General features: G+C 37.2%; 2 protein-coding genes and 3 long non-coding RNA genes across 6 annotated transcripts in view; 3 read left to right on the forward strand and 2 right to left on the reverse strand.

Annotated features, from left to right (window-relative positions):
* On the forward strand, positions 1–714 carry LOC309505441. The gene is made up of 2 exons (XR_014208438.1): positions 1–242; positions 299–714. It is a non-coding gene; the product is annotated as an uncharacterized lncRNA (long non-coding RNA).
* ube4a (ubiquitination factor E4A) lies at positions 432–14,354 on the reverse strand. Its single transcript, XM_082178787.1, has 20 exons — positions 14,216–14,354; positions 13,426–13,593; positions 13,160–13,336; positions 9,042–9,154; positions 8,781–8,933; positions 8,480–8,639; positions 8,195–8,397; positions 7,896–8,087; positions 7,476–7,809; positions 7,249–7,375; positions 6,672–6,976; positions 6,451–6,583; positions 6,175–6,365; positions 5,991–6,091; positions 3,840–3,953; positions 3,462–3,636; positions 3,067–3,247; positions 2,724–2,871; positions 2,463–2,620; positions 432–2,174 (listed from the first exon to the last, which is right to left on the reverse strand). Exons 2-20 carry the CDS (start codon positions 13,550–13,552, stop codon positions 2,039–2,041), a joined length of 3,228 nt encoding a protein of 1,075 aa, XP_082034913.1. The 5' UTR covers positions 13,553–13,593; positions 14,216–14,354; the 3' UTR covers positions 432–2,038.
* Positions 4,347–6,091, forward strand: LOC309505442. Its single transcript, XR_014208439.1, has 2 exons — positions 4,347–4,430; positions 5,907–6,091. It is a non-coding gene; the product is annotated as an uncharacterized lncRNA (long non-coding RNA).
* Positions 14,340–19,844, forward strand: part of phykpl (5-phosphohydroxy-L-lysine phospho-lyase) — a 6,765-nt gene continuing 1,260 nt past the window's right edge. The window contains exons 1-9 of one of the 2 annotated variants that reach the window (XM_082178801.1): positions 14,340–14,480; positions 14,598–14,716; positions 16,960–17,119; positions 17,194–17,268; positions 17,372–17,459; positions 17,543–17,659; positions 17,926–18,008; positions 18,094–18,319; positions 18,424–18,578. In XM_082178801.1, coding sequence (XP_082034927.1) covers positions 14,422–14,480; positions 14,598–14,716; positions 16,960–17,119; positions 17,194–17,268; positions 17,372–17,459; positions 17,543–17,659; positions 17,926–18,008; positions 18,094–18,319; positions 18,424–18,578 — 1,082 coding nt within the window. In that variant the 5' untranslated portion in view covers positions 14,340–14,421. Of the gene's footprint in view, positions 14,481–14,597; positions 14,717–15,054; positions 15,166–16,959; positions 17,120–17,193; positions 17,269–17,371; positions 17,460–17,542; positions 17,660–17,925; positions 18,009–18,093; positions 18,320–18,423; positions 18,579–19,844 lie in introns of those variants that run through there. The other variant, XM_082178802.1, reaches the window with a different exon arrangement.
* Positions 16,940–17,489, reverse strand: LOC309505440. The gene is made up of 3 exons (XR_014208437.1): positions 17,360–17,489; positions 17,179–17,260; positions 16,940–17,078 (listed from the first exon to the last, which is right to left on the reverse strand). It is a non-coding gene; the product is annotated as an uncharacterized lncRNA (long non-coding RNA).

Raw genomic sequence — 19,844 nt, forward strand, 5'->3', positions numbered from 1 at the left:
GTTTGAGATATAGTCTTTAAGAACTTAATTATATTACAGAAAATGTTTACGTTTTAAGCATTTGCTGCTTTTAACGTAATATATTATTAGCTTGGAGAAATTAGACTTTATTGCTTATGTATTTTGTCACCCCTACCGTCACCAAACGGAATTGCAAAAATAGTGACTGTTTTCGCACAGGTTTCTCTGAATCTGCTATTGGTCGGGGAAACAAATAGCCCCGCCCTGAACCCACGACATTGGTTGAGGTAATGTAACCGTGTCAATGTAGGCTGCTCAAACAGCAATGTTTTGATAGCACCCATGAGACAGCGGTTACACTTTTTGAATAAAATTGTCTTGTAATTATTGTGAATTTTAAAGAACCACAGAATTATAATAAATCTCTGAAAGCCTTTGACTTTTACGAAAAGTTTTAAAAAGATTCAAAATAATTTACACATCAATGCATTTTATTTTGGGAAATTTTAAGTACAATACAGATTTTTTAAATTTTATTTTATTGCAATAAACAAGCCATAAGCACAATTAATATATGATTTAAAAAAAAGTTAAAAAAATAAAATTAACATCAGTGAAGCATGCTGTTATTTGGGGGCAGTTCAATTTATTCATTTGACAGAATCATTCATCTAATACCACTATAGAAAGTCTGGTTGTTCTATTTTCAAGAGGGACATGTTAGCGTGTACATTATATACCTACCGCCTATAATGCTATTAACTCAAGTTCAGTTCAAGTTATTTAATTGTGATTAAAAGAGACAAATGAGTGCATATGCACAGCTCAACAGACAGAAATATGACTACAGGACTTAAAGCATTCTGTTTGCTTTGAGAATTCATGGGGCCAGATTTATTGATTGGATGAGGTCTTGAGCGTATGAGGGAACAAAGAATTTAGAAAGACTTAGAACCAACTAACTCACTGAAATGAACAATTCAGTGAAAATCAAAAAATGCAGATATACCCTACATAACTTAATGGGTCGGTCTAATGCAACTCCCTCACAACTGAAGTGTCCTATCAATGTCATCTTTTAAGACAAATGTCAGTAGCAAGGTCCATCCACCCAAAGCATGCAGTTTTGCAACAGTTAACAAAAGGGCATGATGTCACTCTGCAAGAGAGGTCATAGGGCTGACTCAGCAGTCAAACAAGTCATTACTCGGGACATATTGCGCTGTTAAAAGACAATGGATTCTTGAAAAATTTACAGGAATATATCCAAACATTTCAACAAGAGCTCAATATTCTTTACGAGTCTCATAAAAGTGCATATTATAGCAAATGCTTCTTGAGTTTCAAGCATAAAATGTTCGTAATGAACAAAAGAACTTTGACAAATGGTCGAGTTCCTGACCAGCCCAAAAATAATCTGACATATGACTGCTGCATTATGGAACACAAATGCCTTTAAAACCAATAGGTACAACTATGAAACTGAAACTCAGTGGAATATAATGCTGATGATCTTAGCAAAATATTCTATGATAGTTTAATCTCTTTTGCAGCCAATATTATCCACAACTCCTTCTTCCTTAATACCATATGAGGCCACAACTCTTCTTCCTTAATATCAAACAAGGTACACTGCTTATATTCTAACTTAAAAAGTTAACAAATAAGCAATGCATATAAAATATTGCATACATATGAATTAAGTCAGAGGTAGGGCAAATGCACAGAACAGGTAAGCAAACCTTATACATGTCATCATCTGTCTATAAACCAAAGTTTCATTTCCCACAGTGAACAGCTTGGAAAGGCAAAATGCAAAAGTTTGAGTTCTATCTACAGAGACCTTGAGCGTCAGAGAAGTCTGAGAGAACAGATAGCCGAATATGCTACAGTATTATGGCATTTTGAGATTTGCATTTGACCTTTGAGGAGCACACCAACACCATAAATGCAGACGTGCTCCTCCAAATGTGGTTAAGTGTTCTTGTTTCAAAGCAGTATGAAAGATGCCAGGAACATCTGAATGGCTTAGTCATACAGAGCATGCCTGGGTGCTGGGGGAGGGGAGTAATGTGGTTTAGCCACTGGGTCCCATTTGCTGGTTGCTTTGCGTATGATCAGCAAGCCACTTCATGATCTGTTGCCTGAGCTCTTCGTTAGGCCTTATCTGGTCCATGGTGAGCGGACTGCGGTTGAAAGGGTCTGTCTGGTCACTAGAGCAAAAAAGACAAGACCAACACTGGTATTGGACTTTTACCTAATCAAATAGCAGTTGCGTTATTGTAAACTTCAACCAAAACTATTAAAACAGTTTTCTGTAAAGCCAAAATAGATAAAATATAAATATAGGATGATGTTACCTTTGCAACTGTTAAAGTACTAAAATGACTAAAACTAAAATAAAAATATTAACGCTATATATAAATATAAAAAAACGAATAAAAAAAGACAAAAGCACATCAAATTAATTAGCTGTCCGTAATGTTGTATACATGGCTCACCTTAGTAAGTGTCGTGCTATTGTCGAACGGTCCACTGTGACGTTTGAAGAAGGTAGCAGCACTGGATCAAGCATCAAGGTAGACATGATGGGATCCAGGAATTCATCCGGAGCATCCGAGTAGGTCTCCTCCTCTTGCTGATGCCTGTCTGCATGGGACTGAAGGAGACACAGAAAACCAACAAGATTACCATTAAACACACTCATGACTTCCTAAGAAAGATGTATATCTAAGATAAATATGCATAGCGATTAAATCAACCTTAATTTTATCTGCTAGGAGACTAAAAGATACAATCATTTCGCCAGGCTTGTTGATTTTCTTGAGGACCCGGACAGTTTGGCAGAACAGAGTGGGCGAATATGACCTTCCATCCTTTGGGACGGTGGCGCAGAAATTTTCTTCATCTCTGTGGCCAAAAAAAGCATCCATAATAGTTTACTTAGTTTAGTTAATATTATTCTCAAATAAATAAATAAATTCATTCCTGGTTTCACAGACAAGGCTTAAACCTAGTCCCAGCCTAAAGTCCATGCTTGATATAAGCCCTGTCTGTGAAACCAGGCCTGAGAGTAAATGTTAAATATACAAACAAAGAGCCTACCCCAGGTTTAGGTAAATAGTACAGATGTCTGACACTAGCTGCTGGGGCTTGAAGTCGAATTCACTGAAGTCTTTCACCTTCAGGGCGCCCATCTTGGGGCCTACCAGATGCTGCAAAAAGTAGTTGAGCATCGAGATGATCCTCTCAGCAAGAAAGGGGTGAACAAAAATACCTTTAATTTCTGGAGGGAAAAATAAATACATTAAAAGTCTTCAGAGTTTCAGTGTTATTTTATATTCTCTAATACACTAAAAGCCAAGTTCTTCTCTCAATAATTATTTCAAAACCTTCTGTTCAGGTCTAAATTGGTCAGGTAGTTTATAACCCCCCAAAAATGAATAATAATTCAGTGATGTTAATATTTTAGTGCATTTGGTTTCTTTCACGTCTCTTACCAGATGTGAGAAAAGCCAAGGTGCCAATGGTCTCATTTGACATGATGTTGTGGAAGCGACCCAGCTGTCCAAACATCTGCAGACTAGATTCTTTCTCTCTGCGGGCGTCAGGGGCCAGACTGTCCCACTCTCCCCGATCCCTCTCCAGCTGGAGGATTTTGATCTTACTTAAGTACTGGAAGGAACAGATGCATTTGTGAGTGACACATCTTTAATCTGTCAATTAAATGTTTCCTGATATCAACCATATAGGGGTTAATATATATTAATGTAATTAAACAACCAAGCTAACTTGAACAAACAAAATCTGTTACCACCAGTGTAAATAGTTTGAATTTGCATAATACATAAAAGCAATCTGCCTTTGCAGACAAGTACCTGTATAGCCTCGTCAAGTAAGAAGATGGCATCATTCATGAGGAGATTGAGAAACCTTAGGAAGAGTGGAGGATTCATAGCTTCAAGGTTTTTAGAGGCATAATCCGCAAGATGCTGTGAGGAAACAATTTTTTATTGTTATTTTTTATTATCTTTACAATAAGGTCTTATTTGTTAACATAAGTTAATGCATTAGCTAACAAAACAACTATGAGCAATATCATTTTTTTACAACGTTTATTAACCATTGATAATGTAACTTAATAAAAATGCAATTGTTCATTGTTTGTTCACAGTGCATTAACTAATGCTAACAGATACAACTTTTGATTTGAAGTTTAATAAATTCTGTAGAAGTATTGTTTATTGTTAGTTTATGGTAACTAATGTAGTTAACTAATGGTAACAAATGAAACATTGTAAAATGAATGAATTATTTCATTGTTTTATTTTAAAATAAAATATTTTGTTATTTTTTCTTTTATTTCATATTGTTTTTGTTATTTGTTTATTATTTATTGATTGATTTTATGCTGTATGCTTTTCTTTTTCTTTAATATTTTCTTTTCTTTTTTTCTTTAATTTAATTTTGTTTAAAGGTGCTCTAAGGCCCCGTTTACACGTACATGGTTATTTTGAAAAACGGAGACATTTCCCTTCGTTTGCACCCTTCGTTTACACGCAAACGGAGGATTCGCCAATGAAACCGATTCTTTCTAAAAACTCCGGCCAGAGTGGAGATTTTGAAAATCTTCGTTTGCACGTTTGCATGTAAACTGAGAAAAACGGAGTTTTAGGCAGCGACGTCACAGAATGTGACCATTTTCGGGATTCTGATTGGCTAAGGTGGGCTTGAGCTTCTCGTTACACTGCCACCTACAGGTTTGGCATGCTCTTGACAGCATATACACAGGTTCGTGTGCACGATGTTATTTTTGAAAACGAAGAGGGGAGAAATGTCCGTTTATGAAAATAGCCATCCACGTGTAAACGTAGCCTAAGTGATGTTGGGTGACGTCACTTCTTGTTGACATTTAAAGTATTGTCAAATCAAACGGAGGCTAGGTAGACCCTCCCTCATCCGCGCACTAACACCCCAAACCACACCCCAAATCCTTCTTGTCGGTCATTGGCTGGAACAGTTTATGTTTCGTGGTGCGGGTTAGCCCAATTTGTTTTTGTTGCCGTTTGTGGAGCCTGGGGTGTCTACAGAGACCGTGTTTTTTTTACAGTGAGTTCAGGGGACAGGCAGCTAGCGGATGGTGAGGAGATGTTTGCTGTATGTGACAAAAAATGTTTTGGCCTAAAAAACGCGTGACATCGCTTAGAGCATCGGTCCTTAACTTTTTTCTGTTCAAAATTTATATAATGAGCGAGTTAATCATGAATCCATTTTCCAAACCGTGTTTTTGTCTTATCCTGAATCACTATGGTACACCTATAATAAGTGATTACATTGGGACTATTTTACCCTGGTTCGAATCGCAGCCGCTGCGGAGTAGCCCAGTACCTGCGTGACTCGTCATAAGCGCACACACAGAGAGAGAAGTAGTTCCGGCTACAATGTTCTTCAGAAAGACGCATTATTCTGTTAATAAACGCAAGTTTATTATCTCTCGCTATAGCGCCAAAAGCCTAAAAAATAAAGCCTCACATTGATAAAGCCTCACAAATAACATGCAAGTATTGAGGCCCCAGACAGAAGTCATTTAGTAATAGCCTATATTCATTCTTTTTTTACCTACACACAAGTGTGAATACTGATATTTTTGTTATTGCATTTAAAATAGGGCAAATTTATAGGCTACTCCTAGGCTTACATTTTTAAATTACAAAGGGCCTACTAATGTTTTTGTTATTGTATTTTCAATATTGTAGGCTATTATTTGTGCATAAACATATCTGTTTATAGTAAACATACCGTTTGTTTGAAAACAACATATTCTGTCATCCTTGCTGCAAGCTTACAAGAGCGAAAATATCATTAAATGTGAAGGGGGGCCCTAAAATATTTTCTTGGGAAAAAGGGGGTCTCAGACAAAAAAAGGTTGGGAACCACTGGCTTAGAGCACCTTTAAGTACATTTTTAACAAAATTCCAGAGCAACATAATATATTATTTATAATAATAAAATGTCTGTCTGGTTCTCACCTTAATGCTCTCCCTGTAACTCTCTTCTCCCCACATGTACTTTAGAATGGCATACATTGGCCTCCTGTAATTAAACTTCTGCTCAAACTGATGAGGATCACCTGAGGAATAGGCCATAGACAAAATCTTATACAGGCTGTAATAATCAAATAAACAAATTAAAAAAACAAATTCAGAAACTGACCAGTGAACTCTATATCCACAAACACTGTAATGAGGGCTTCAGCAAGTTGGGGTGCATGCCGATATGAGCTGAACGCCCTTTGGCGCTGGAACATGATGGGCTGGGTAGCGCTAGGTGACAGAGTCTCCATATGGGGCATCACTGCCTCAAGAACCTCTGCCAACTTTGCCCGCAAATGAGGATTCTTCATTCTGTGAGTAAATATCCAAGAGTAAACAACAAGCCACATGGCATGCACAAAACACGTGAGAAACTCAGCATCACACCGGCTCACACCTATCAACGTTGCCCATGAACACAGTGATGAAGGTCAGGACATGTTCTAAGCTTTCCGCAGAGGACTCCAACACCTCGTCAGCAAAGCGGCGGAGGAATATGAAGAAATCGCCCATGTTTTCAGCAAAGAACTCTGTGAAAGAGACAGGAGATTTGGTTTTCAAAAAAATTGCAACGACTGCCAAGGTGTTTACTCAAAAGGAAAACAAAAACGGGGATACCTGGCACAAAGCACAGCAGGCTGTTCTCCAGTGCAGGTAAGGGAAAGGTGAGCGGGATGTGTTCAGGGCCCTGGTTGCCCAGGCTGAGCTGAACCAGCAGGGCGGCGCAGGAGGCTTGGAGGTTGAGGCAGTTTTGTAGCATGGCGGGCTGCGTGGTAGCAGCCTTGGTTGAAAGATAGACTGTCATAAGGCGTTCAAACTGTTCCCGTAGCTCTGTGGCTGGGCCTCCACTGAGCTGCGTGTCCCGCCACGTCCCCTGGAGCCGGTGCAGAGACTGATTCATCTTCACCATCTGATCATGAAGTCTGACAAACAAATACCATTAAAACATATGTTTATTTTCAGCAAATCAGTGTGTTTCCAACAGAATGCTGTTTTATCCCCTGCATCCTCATGACTGGTCCTAACTACATATATTTATATATATATATCAATTTTTTTATACATAAAATATAGTGCCCTGCACCCACCAATTATATCTGGCGTCTGAATCATTTTTGGTTTGACTCTCTCTGTGTGTGTGTGTGTGTGTGTGTGTGTGTGTATACATCATGACTCTTTCGTAATGAAGTGTTACCTATGGAAGCCCAGGTACAGGGTAAGTTGTGTAAGGATGAGGTTTTCTGTGAGAAGGCTGTATGATTGGGCAAATTCAACCGTTTTTTGAGGGGGCACGGGTATCAGACATGTCTCCTTGTCCAAACCTGTAGAGGGAAGTATAATTAGTTTAGATGGTTATGTCTGAAAAGAAATAAGAAAAAAAGTGTTAGTAGTGTTTAATAAGGTGGAGCACAGGTAGTTCACCTCTTGCGTGTACGTTTCTGTTACGCCTCTCTTCCTCACTCAGCTCCTTATGCAAGCAGTACGTGGGGTTAAAGGTCAGGAGTTTGGGGGAGTAGGGTCGAGAAAACGGCTGGCAGAGCTTGAGCAGGGCAGCTCCCAGATTCAAGAAGAATGCATCCGAAGCAAACATTTGGAAGAATAACTCGGGCATCTGGTTTGCCCAGATTTTTGCCCGCCCCATGTTGGCCTGCAGGCAGCCACCCAGCCACGAGAGCAGCAGGTGGCGCGTCTCGCTGGACTGCTGAAGTAAGTTTTTCAGAATCTGATACAGCTTATCATGAAACTGCCCCAGAAACTAGCACATGGAAAGACAAGAAACAAAAGGGGTTAGGTGGCTAGCTTCATGTCACAAATACACCTTTTTGTAAATTTTGTGCTCACCTGGTGAATATTCGACTCTTGAACCTTCATTTCCTGTGGGCTGGAGCGAGAAGGATTGAGGAAAAAGCCATGGTTCTCAACCACACCAGGAGTTTTCAGCAGACATGAAATATTCAGGATCGTTCCCAGAAGTGTTTTCTGATACTGAATCCCACTGTTAGGATCTTTGGGCTGACTGTGCTCCATTAAAACCTAGGATCAGAATAGTATTATCCAAAAATATTTCAGATCTGTATGAAAAGAAACTGCAGGTATCAAAATTACATTTTGTAAAGCATTACTGAGCATTGAAAACGAACCTTAGAAATATCCTTTTGCCGACAGAAGTACAGGAGAATTTCCAGGTAGGAATACAGCAGCAGCTGACAGAGGTCTAAGTCTTTGACCCGGCCTTGGAAAATATCAAACACTGGCACCATAACCTCCCCGAAGGTCCGCACCTCTTGGTCAGCCAACAGAATAGCGATGACCTCATCCAAAAACTCCACAACTTCCTCAAACTCTGCAAAGACCATGACACAAACAAATGGAATCAGTTCAGGACCTTCAAACATATCATATGACAAATCAAATGTGACACTTACGGGCTCCTCTCACAGCCTCCAGCAACAGGTCCAGAAGCTGCTCATAAACATTCTGACTGATGTAGATCTCTGGGGTCAACAGTACCGTGCGGGCATTGGACAAAGTCAGGTTTCTGCAGCGAACAGCATACGACAACAGCTTCTCCGGGACTTTAGTGACCTGTGTTGTTTTGAATTACATTAACACATTGAATCAGTCACAAACAGTGAGTACGAGCATAAACAGTGCAATGAGCAGACACATTTCATTCTTTTGGCACAACCATTTAGGTCGACAAAGTATAGAGTCTGCAGAAGATACCTCCTCCTTAGCTCTCTGGTAGCAGGCATAAAGGTACGGTATGGCACGTTTCTCCCCAGCATCACGATCTGCTGAGAGATTCACTACACTGCAGGAGGTCATGTAAATGAGATGGTTACCTGGCTCTTGCAAAAGCAGCCTGTTGAACAAAGCCTGGAGGGGGCAAATGAAGGAATATTATTCTTATTCAAACTTCATAATATACGTGGGAATGTCTATTACACAAATTTGGAAAAGAAAGACACACTTAACATATTGTACCTGCTCTATGGTGTCCATGTTAAGCCAGTCCTGGCCATCAAGATCAGCGGCCATTTCCTCAAGGTATACACAGCGTGGTGGGATGCCATTACCACCTCTTAGACTGGGGTCACCTGGAAAGATATCAACCAACATGGATCAATACAAGCACAATATCTCAATGCAACAGTAAATACATTCTTGGTGCATATTATGAACTCACATATTCACAACCATTTAAAAGTTTGGGCTCGGTAAGATTTTTCTATGCTTTTGAAAGAAGTCTCTTATGCTCATCAGGCAGCATCTATTTGATAAAAAAAACAGTAAAAACAGTAATATTGTGAAATATTGTTACAATTTAAATTAACCGTTTTCTATTTGAATATATTTTTTTAATTATTTGATTCATATGACGGCAAAGCTGAATTTTCAGCATCATTACTCCTGTCCTCAGTGTCACACGATCCTTCCGAAATCATACTAATATGCTGATTTGCTGCTCAAGAAACATTTCTTATTATCAATGTTGAAAATAGTTGTACTGCTTAATATTTTTGTGGAAACCATTTCATTTTTTTATGAATCTTTGATGAAACTTTAAATAGAAAGTTAAATCTTTTGTAACATTATATATGTTTTTACCGTCACTTTTGATCAATTGTGTTCTGAGGAAAATCATTATTTTGAAAAACTGACAATAGTGTAGCATTAAGAGGCCTCAGACATCATGTTTTCAGAACGCCTCTTTCAGCATGACTCACACAAACTGTTAAAGATTTTAATAGCAAACAGACCAGTGAGATGGACAGTAGATAGATGTAGAGGATAAAGATAAAGACACAAATGAAGGCAACATAAATGACGTAATCGGCCAAACTGCAGTGGATGAGGTCATCTGCAGCACTGCCTGGAAAAAGCAAGTCATTGTGATACAAACACCTAAACTTAGATCATCGAGAAATTAGTAATTTACTATAAACAATCTAATGTTCCTTTCTTCCCGAACTATCTAGAAGTACACTTGCATACGCATGAAATGGACCAGTTACAGAAAGCATCTCAAAAGTAGTGATTCGCAACTGGTAGGTCACCATGACCCAAAAATGGTCACTTCTGATAGTGTCATGGATAGCAGGGGGAAACAATGCTACATGCACATAATAGCATAACTTAAAAAAAAAAAAAAAATTTCCTTATCAACTATTAAAAGGAAAGTGAAAATGTTTTGCATCCAATCATATGAAACCAAAATCAAACTGTGTAAGTGTGTGTATATATATATATATATATATATATATATATATATATATATATATATATATATATATATATATATATACATACACTACCGTTCAAAAGTTTGGGGTCAGTAAGATTTTTTATGTTTTTAAAAGAAGTATCTTCTGCTCACCAAGGCTGCATTTATTTGATTAAAAATACAAACAAAAACAGTATTATTGTGAAATATTATTCCAATTTAAAACAGCTGTTTTCTATGTGAATATACAGTAAAGTGTAATTTATTCCTCTGATCAAAGCTGAATTTTCAGCATCATTACTCCAGTCTTCAGTGTCACATGATCCTTCAGAAATCATTCTAATATGATGATTTGATGCTCAAGAAACATTCATTATTATTATCAATGTTGAAAACAGTTGTGTACAATTTTTTTTCAAAATTCTTTGATGAATAGAAAGTTCAAAAGAACAGCATTTATTTAAAATAGAATGTTTTCTAACATTATAAATGTCTTTACTGTAACTTTTGATCAGTTTAACTCATCCTTGATGAATAAAAGTATTGATTTATTTGATTTATTTCCCCAAAAAATTAAATTAAAGTTCTTACTGACCCCAAACTTTTGAAAGGTAGTGTTTAATGTTACAAAAGCTTTAGATTTCAGATAAATGCTGTTCTTTTGAACTTTCTATTCATCAAAGAATTTTGAAAAAAAATTGTACACAACTGTTTTCAACATTGATAATAATAATGAATGTTTCTTGAGCATCAAATCATCATATTAGAATGATTTCTGAAGGATCATGTGACACTGAAGACTGGAGTAATGATGCTGAAAATTCAGCTTTGATCACAGGAATAAATTACAGTTTAAAATATATTAAAATAGAAAACAGTCATTTTAAATTGGAATAATATTTCACAATATTACTGTTTTTTAATTGTTTTTTATCAAATAAATGCAGCCTTGGTGAGCAGAAGATACGTCTTTTAAAAACATAAAAAATCTTACTGACCCCAAACTTTTGAACGGTAGTGTATATATATATATATATATATAGTCATGGACAGCAGGGGAAAATAGCACACATTTAAAAATAAAACTTTTTAAAAGGAAGTAGAAATATTTTGCAACCAATCAAATAAAACCAATATGAAACAATATAAAAAGATAGCTAAATTAAGCAGATGCCAAACCTAAGCAGGATAAAAGAAACAGTCACGCTATATTTTTAGCTGCACTGACAACTCATTTATGTGCATTTCTTATGCACTGCTTATTATGCATTTCTATTAACTGTAATTAATAGAATATTTGTGTGTTTGTAGCATTTTTGTAACATTATAATTGTTTTACTATTTCAAGTAAATGCAGTTTTTTTGTTGTTGTTGTTTTTTTTCATCGAAAAATTCTGGGAAAAAATGGATCACATGTTCCACAAAGATTTGAAGCAGCCACTGGGAAGTAACATGAACAGCTGTATTTTTATTAAGATTCATAAATACAGTTAAGATTAATAAATGCAGTAACAAATGAATTGCTCATGGTTAGTTCATGTTAGTTAACTAATACATTAATGTTAACAAATCAAACTATATTATAAAGTGTTACAAATCATTGAATCAGAACACCTCTTAAAATGAGAATGTAAGTGTGCTTACCCTATTTTTTTTAGTAAGAGTGGTTAGCAAGATTTAACCTTAATGAACTACAGTATTTTCAGGTTATTTATATGACAATGTGTATAAAAATTACCTAAAAAAATATTTTAGCCTAGTTTAGACTGGAGTGAGGTGAAAACAGAAAAAAGGTGCAAAGCAAGTTGTTGTTAGCTAGCTGTTAATTTTATACAATTGTATATGGTAGAAAATTTGACTATTAGTCCAAAAACTTTTTAATGCTACTTTTTTTATTCTACTTTTTGATATTGATATGATTATATACCAAAATAATTATCAGGTCTAGCAAAGAAGGATTTTAATCTTACAAAGATATGAAATCCAGTGGTAAAAAAATAAAATAAAATCACAGCTTTTTTTTAAAAAGAGGGCAAAAAAAGATGACAGTGTCAGTCGACCATTTTTGACCTAGGAAAAACCCGCAACGGTTTGCATAAAATGACTTTATCTTGCTGGAGTTTATTGCGCTTTCTAAATCATATTCCTTTCTTCCAGGTGTCTTTTAGACTACAGCACTGGAGTAGAGAGCACTATGAGTTGTTCTTCATGCGCACTGTAACTGAAATTTAAAACTGTTAAAAGAAAAGGCTCAATAAACTGTTGCATAGATATAATACACTAAGCATCAAGTGCATCATTCTGTGCACGGGATGCGCATAATCGCTTTGCCGCTCTAAATTGGAGCCTTTCATATTATAATACTTAGGGGAGGTTTAAACACCTGGGGCAAGGGGGCGTGGCCCATGGGAATATCACTCTTATCACTCTTAACATCCTAGAGGAAACACTGGAAGCAGGAAGCAGCACAACTGTTTTCAACACTGATAATAATACTAAATGCTTTACTAAAAGCACCAAATCACCATATTGGAATGATTTCTGAAAGATCATGTGACACTGAAGACTGGATTGCTGATTGCTGAAAATTCAGCTTTGCTGTCACAGTAATAAATTTACATTTTAAATATATTAAATAGAAAACCGTCATTTGAAATTGTAATAATAAAATATGTTTATATTGCATTTTTGATCAAATAAATGAGCCTTGAGCATAAGAGACTTACTTTTTACTTTTATGACCTCAAACTTTTGAACGGTAGTGTATATTTATGATTATATAGGAAACTTGTGTTAACACTATTCAATGCACAATCAGCAAATACGTATAGATAATGGGACATCTAGTTCTCATATCAAGTAGTTGTTTAACACTCACTGTTGTCCAGAGTGATGAGGAAGATCCTCTGGATCATGTGGTTGACGTTGAGCTGCTCGCAGAGCTCCTGTCGTGAGCGGAAAGATCGGCTGATCTCTGCCACCGAGTCATCATTTTCATCGATGCTGTCAGACACAGAATTTTCTGACTCAGACTGGCTCTCTCCTGAATCTACAGCTGTAGGGATAAACAATTACAAAGTGCCATCAAATTAATGTTATCCTCCAAGTTTAATGGCAGAGCAGTGCTTATTACCAAAACCTTACATTGTTGCTCAGCTTGATGCCGTTGCTTTTGGCCGGATGCAAACTGTTTTGCGTCAGCGAGAGAACTGAAGAGTGCTGCAAAGGGGTTTTTGGAGATGTTCTGATTGTTATTGCCCTGGTCTGTCATTTCCCTGGAGCACGTCCTCCATCAACAGGTGTATTTATAGCCTACAGGGGAAAAAATTTGTGAAATACCATCAAGCATCTAATCCAAGTCCCAAGACCAGCTGAGATCCATCTAGGTAAATCATAAAGTCTTCTATGCTCATTGCAAAAGGGTTTGCCAATGTGAATGGGACACTGTATATTTATGAGCAAAATTATTCCCTTTTTATACTCTTCTGATGAGTCACTAATAAAAACGAACTAATTATTTAATCTGTGAGTCATATTTAAGCAACAGGAGAACAGAAAACAGATAAAGTGACCTCACAATAACCAACTTGACTGTATATTAGGGTCAGGCATGCTAACTTGCTACACATACGTGACATATTAATTGCAGTCAGGAAATCAGACTACAATAGACAAACACTCAGTGGTCTGAAAAATGCGTAATGAATGTAAACCTTGGTAAACATGAGTTTAATAGCTGTCAGATCTCTTTATTAGATCTCTTTACTGACTGTGTCAGGTGTCTTAATCTAGCTGAATAACTAGCAACGTGCTTAGCAACTGACAGCGCGCTGGTAATGCTGCTGATACACAGCAACTCAAGGCAAAGTAAAGTAAATAATACATTAAATAGCAGAAGTACATTGCTATATATCAGTGTGGATGCATGCCATACCTAGTTTTGGGTTGAAATATGGTAAATCTGACGTGGTTCAGTACTGCAGCTCCAGGTCGTACTCGGTGTGTGACGTCATCAGAAATGGACGATACACTGTCTAGTGTCTGTCTACTCTAAGCTTTTGTTTTTTCCCATTTCTGCAGTTCAAAGGTATCTAGGGTGTAACAGTCAGTTGTAGCAGAAGACGAAACCGTATCGTTGAAATGGCTCTGGAAGTTTTTCACAAAGACGAAACTCTGCAAATGCGGAGGAAGCTGATTGGGTAAGTTGGATCAAATAGTAACTTACACGTCGAGCTGTTAAGGCCTGGTGTTGTTTGTATAATAAGTGCCCATTTTTAAACAGTTCTGATTAAATACTCTTTCCAATGTCTTTTCAGAGAGTCCTGCAGACTATTTTTCTCCAATGATCCCGTGAAAATATTGAGAGCACGGGGTCAGTATTTATATGATGAGAATGGCATGCAATACTTAGATTGCATCAGTAATGTTCAACATGGTAAGGACATTTTAAAATTATGTCATTCATGCTTATATGGGTATCTTAAGTGTCATTCAATTGAATATATATATATATATATATATATATATATATATATATATATATATATATATATATATATATATATAGATAGATATTTGTGTATATAGATGTGTGTGTGTGTTTATATTCATATATGTATATGTGTGTATGTGATATATATATCTCAGAGAGAGAGAGATTCCTTGTTAACTTATACAAGTAGTCAAAAAGCTTTTATTAAAGGAACCGTATGTAAGATTGTGGCCAAAACTGGTACAGCAATCACTTTCAAATTACTGTAGAGCGGTGTATCCCCTCCCCCTCCCCCTCCCCCCTGACTCGAGGTTGCCAGTTAGGCTGCAGGATCCAGCAGGAACGTAGGCTGCTACAAGGAGCTTCCAATGGCAAGTGACGAGTCCTACACAGTAAGTTTTTTTTCGGACTTTGTCACAACGTATTTCGGATTCATAACACGAGGTCTTTTAGGTTTCATAACGTTAGACATTTTTTATCCGACACGTTTGTAGCTGCAGCTGTGGTAACTGAGCAGAGCTGGCAAACCGGATGCCGAAGCACTACTGACTTCGTGATTGGTAGATAGGTGGAGGGTGGAGCATCAGGCCAAAACACAATGACAACATCAACATCAGTTGAGGGCTGCAACTTCACTTTTAAATGACAATATCCTGGCCGGACTACTGTTGTCAGTGATATAAGTATTTGAAATGAACATGATTTATTAATGTCTAGTGACATATCAGGGCCATTTTATGATTCATTGAAATACATTTCTTACATACGGTTCCTTTAAAGCTGCAGTCCGTAGTTTTTCCTCTTTGTCGCCATCTCTCTTCGAAATCTGCAATTGCAGTTATTAGTGGAATTATCAACTTTATGTGGGTTGTGCCTTGGAAAATGTCATCTGAACAAGTACATCCACTTTTGTTCTGACCAACTAAGGGAAAAATAGCATTGCAGTAAATCACGCTGATTAAATCTAACGATCACTTACCAGCAGAAAAAAAGCCGTCTCTGCGTCTGTTTTGAAACCCTTCAAAACACGGCGTTCACGCCACCTGTCAAAAGCCCTTCTGATATTTATCCTTGTTTTGCAGTCTGTAGCCACTCCGAAGTCCGAAGTCTTTTGCATTTTACAATGGGTGAATCTCCAGTTGTCACTGGTGATTGTCGTTTGAACCTTTCTGGATCCGTCATCAAATTGATAAGTGTAATTATATCAAGTGCTGTGAGAAAAGGCTATAAATCTCCTCCTCCAACATCCTCACACGCAATATAGCCTACTAGCCGAGACACCTTCTTTATGTGTACAGATGTAACGTAATGACGCAAAGACATGCTCGAATTTCCCACTGAAATCCACCAGTACCACTGGAATTAAAAACATTATTACAAGCTTACCATTTTGAATCGAGCTAAGGCAAGCAGATAGTTTTGAACACTGGCTGGTTATGTACTTACTCAAAAATGTATTTTGGATCATTTTTAACCCAAAAAAGTTACGGACTGCAGCTTTAAATAAAACATCATACACATACTATACAGTTCAGTAAGTTTGGTGTCAGTACGTTTTTGAAAGAAGTCTCTCTCACCAAGGCTGCATTTATTTGATCAAAATACTATAAACAGTCCTATTGTGAAATATTATAAAAATTTTAAATAACTGTTTTCTATTTTAGCACATTTTAAAATGTCATTTATCCTTCAGAATTAATTCTTATTTACTGATTTGGTGCTTCTAAAACATTTGTATTATTATCAATGTTGAAAAATGTTTCTTTGATAAATAGAAACTTTATTTGAGATAGAAATCTTTTAACATTATAAATGTCTTTGCTGTCACTTTAGAATTTTTAATACATTCTTGCTGAATAAAAGTATTTCTTTTTTCTTTGATTCAAAAAAGTCAGAACACATTTAGAAATTCTAACTGAAAAAACTGGTTTATTTGTAATGCAAATGAAGTATATTTCTTGACTCTCCCACAACGTTTCTACTTCTACGCTTCTACCATAGTTAATGTTCCGGTAGTAAAACCATGATAAATTGTCATAAAATGAATGCTTATAGAAACATAATCAGCTCTTGTCATTATCCCACTGAATTTTAAATAGGCTTTCCAGAGCACTACAGGAAGTGTCAAGTATCATGATTACGAATCACAGAACCATGATGACACTCGATGCATCTTGTCTTTGCAGTGGGACACTGTCACCCCAGCATCACTCAGGCCGCTGCTGCTCAGATGGATCTTCTCAATTCAAACACTAGATTCCTTCATGATAATATAGTGCAGTATGCAGCTCGGCTGGCAGCCACACTGCCAAAGAAGATTTGTGTCTTTTATTTTGTCAACTCAGGGTAAGTAACTCTGTTTATTCAGTTTAAAATAAATATTCAGTGAAATCTTATATAGATACCGTCTTCTTCCAAAGTTCAGAGGCTAATGATCTTGCTTTGAGACTGGCCCGTCAGTATACCCAACACCAGGATGTCATCGTGCTGGATCAGTAAGATTTCAAAATGTGAAATTTTGAACAATTATGATTCATATATCAGCAGGTAATGGCTACATCAGACTTATTTTTATGTCATCTTTACCTGCCTCTCCAGTGCATATCATGGACATGTCACCTCACTCATCGACATCAGCCCGTACAAGTTCAAGAAACTAGAGGGACAAAAAGAATGGGTTCATGTGGTACGTACAGGACATGCAAACATCTTTTTAAACCAGTAATTAAGGCTTTTTGCTGCATATCCTACTTTCTTGCATATCTACAGGCACCTCTCCCTGATACTTACCACGGTATTTACAGAGAAGATCATCCTGACCCGGGACAGGCTTATGCAGACACCGTGCAAAGTCTAATTGAAGAGGCACATAAGAAAGGCCGCAAGGTATGGTGGAAAAAAATCAGTCATTAACGGAAAGTTAAATATTTTTTACTAAAATATACTGACAATCCTTCTTAAAGTGATGTCATTCCAAACCTCTTTCGTGTGAAACACAAAAAAAGATGTTTTTTAAAAGTCTAAATTTTTTGTCCATACAATGAAAGTCAGTGACGTCCAATGTTACTTTAGTTTGGAATGACATTAGGGTTTAGTAAATGATGGAAGAATGTAATTTTTTTTGATGAGCTGTCCCTTTAATTTGTCCGCAGATTTCATCTTTTTTTGCTGAATCTTTACCCAGTGTTGGTGGCCAGATAATTTTTCCAACTGGTTATTGTAAAAAAGTAGCAGAGTAAGTCTTTTTGTTAGTGTAATTGAGTGTCGTCTTTTTATTCAGAACCTGCTGAATGAAGCTGCTTGTTTTTTTCCCCCCTCAGATACGTTCATGAAGCAGGAGGGATTTATGTGGCAGATGAGATTCAGACGGGCTTCGGTCGTGTTGGGAGTCATTTCTGGGCTTTTCAGCTTGAAGGTGAAGACTTCTGCCCTGACATTGTGACTATGGGCAAACCAATGGGCAATGGTCATCCGATTGCATGTGTGGCCACTACAAAGGAGATAGCTGGTGCTTTTACAGCCAATGGTGTGGAGTACTTCAACACAGTGAGAACCGTTATGCTTAGAAATAATTTTGTCCTGATGACTGTAGCTTTTACATCCTTTGTAAAGTGAGTTTAAGTAATATTTAACCTTTTTATCCCATGCAGTTTGGTGGTAACCCAGTATCCTGTGCCATTGGTCTGGCTGTCCTAGATGTGATAGAAAAAGAAGACCTCAGAGGCAATGCTGTGCGTGTCGGAGGTCATCTTAAACAGCTGCTCCTTCAGCTTCAAACTAAACATCAACTCATCGGAGATGTGCGGTAAATATGAAATGCAGAAAATCAATTTTAACTGAGACCTCATCAAATACTGATACCAGGGCTGGACTGGCCATCGGGCATACCGGGCATTTGCCCGGTGGGCCGACGTGCTTTTTGGGCCGATACATCTCATACTCATACATAATTTGTATTATTATATATATATACAGTATTTTTTTTTTTTTACGGCCCATAAAATCTGTACATCGGCGGCCCATTCGTTTTGTTTTGTTTTGCTTAATTGGCGGCGCTGGGTTTGTGCCGGTGTAATGCAGTGGTCAAAAAAAGTCAGTGTTAGTTTTTTTTTTTCTGACAGACCAGCCCATGAAACACGTAGATCAGCGGCCCATTGGTTCTTTTCTTGATTGACACTGGGCTGGCCCAATCACAACTTTAAACGAGTGAGCGAGCGTGCAGCAGTGTCAGTTGTATCTGTCAAAATAGTCTGCGAGATGGAGAAGAAACGCAAGGATTGTGCAGAGAAATAGCGTGAAAAAATACATCCAGGCCCTTAAAGCAGACACTGTAAAATGTGTCAAAATATATGTTTTCTGCCCTTCATCAGCTCCAGTGATGATGATGATAGTGAGGAGGATCAAGAGAGAGATGAGAAAGTGTAGAGCCTGCGGTAAGCAGAACTACTTTCAAAACACTTAAGCTATGTCCTGATCGAGTGTAGGAACCCATAACCCAGTTACAGATTATTTCTACATCTGCATAGTTGACGATTACATAGACAGTATATAAAGACGATTACCGCAATTCACTAGAAATTTAATGAGAGGCGTTTGTAAACCATGTTTTCCGCCAAAATAAAAGCTTGATGCAGTTTGCGTCAAAATAAAAGATCATGTGCTTATCTCTTTCAAGTATAGAAATTGGAACAAAACTAATTATGAAAGTTTCCTTTATTTTTTAGTGCATTTGTTTTACAAAATATGGCCATTACTGTCATTGGATTAATATTATAACTATTATTATGTAGTAGGTGTAATGTAAATAGACACTGTAACTAAAAGAGGTTTGAATTTTTCATTTAATTTGCACACTGAATATGGGTTGGAACTTTTAATTTTGAACTCTCAAAGTGCACCAGATTGATGAATTTAACATTAAAATGCACAACATTTTCTCACGGGGGGGCATGCCCCCGGATCCCCCTAGAAGAACCGAGGTCCACCCACCACAGTTTTACCAAAAATCCTGTGAGAAACACTGGTATTGCTATGCCATTGCAGCTTATAGCTTGTTTTAGGATTCATCACT

The sequence above is a fragment of the Leuciscus leuciscus genome (assembly GCF_965113295.1).
Source record: "Leuciscus leuciscus genome assembly, chromosome: 9".
In the NCBI taxonomy this organism is placed as follows: Eukaryota; Metazoa; Chordata; class Actinopteri; order Cypriniformes; family Leuciscidae; genus Leuciscus; species Leuciscus leuciscus.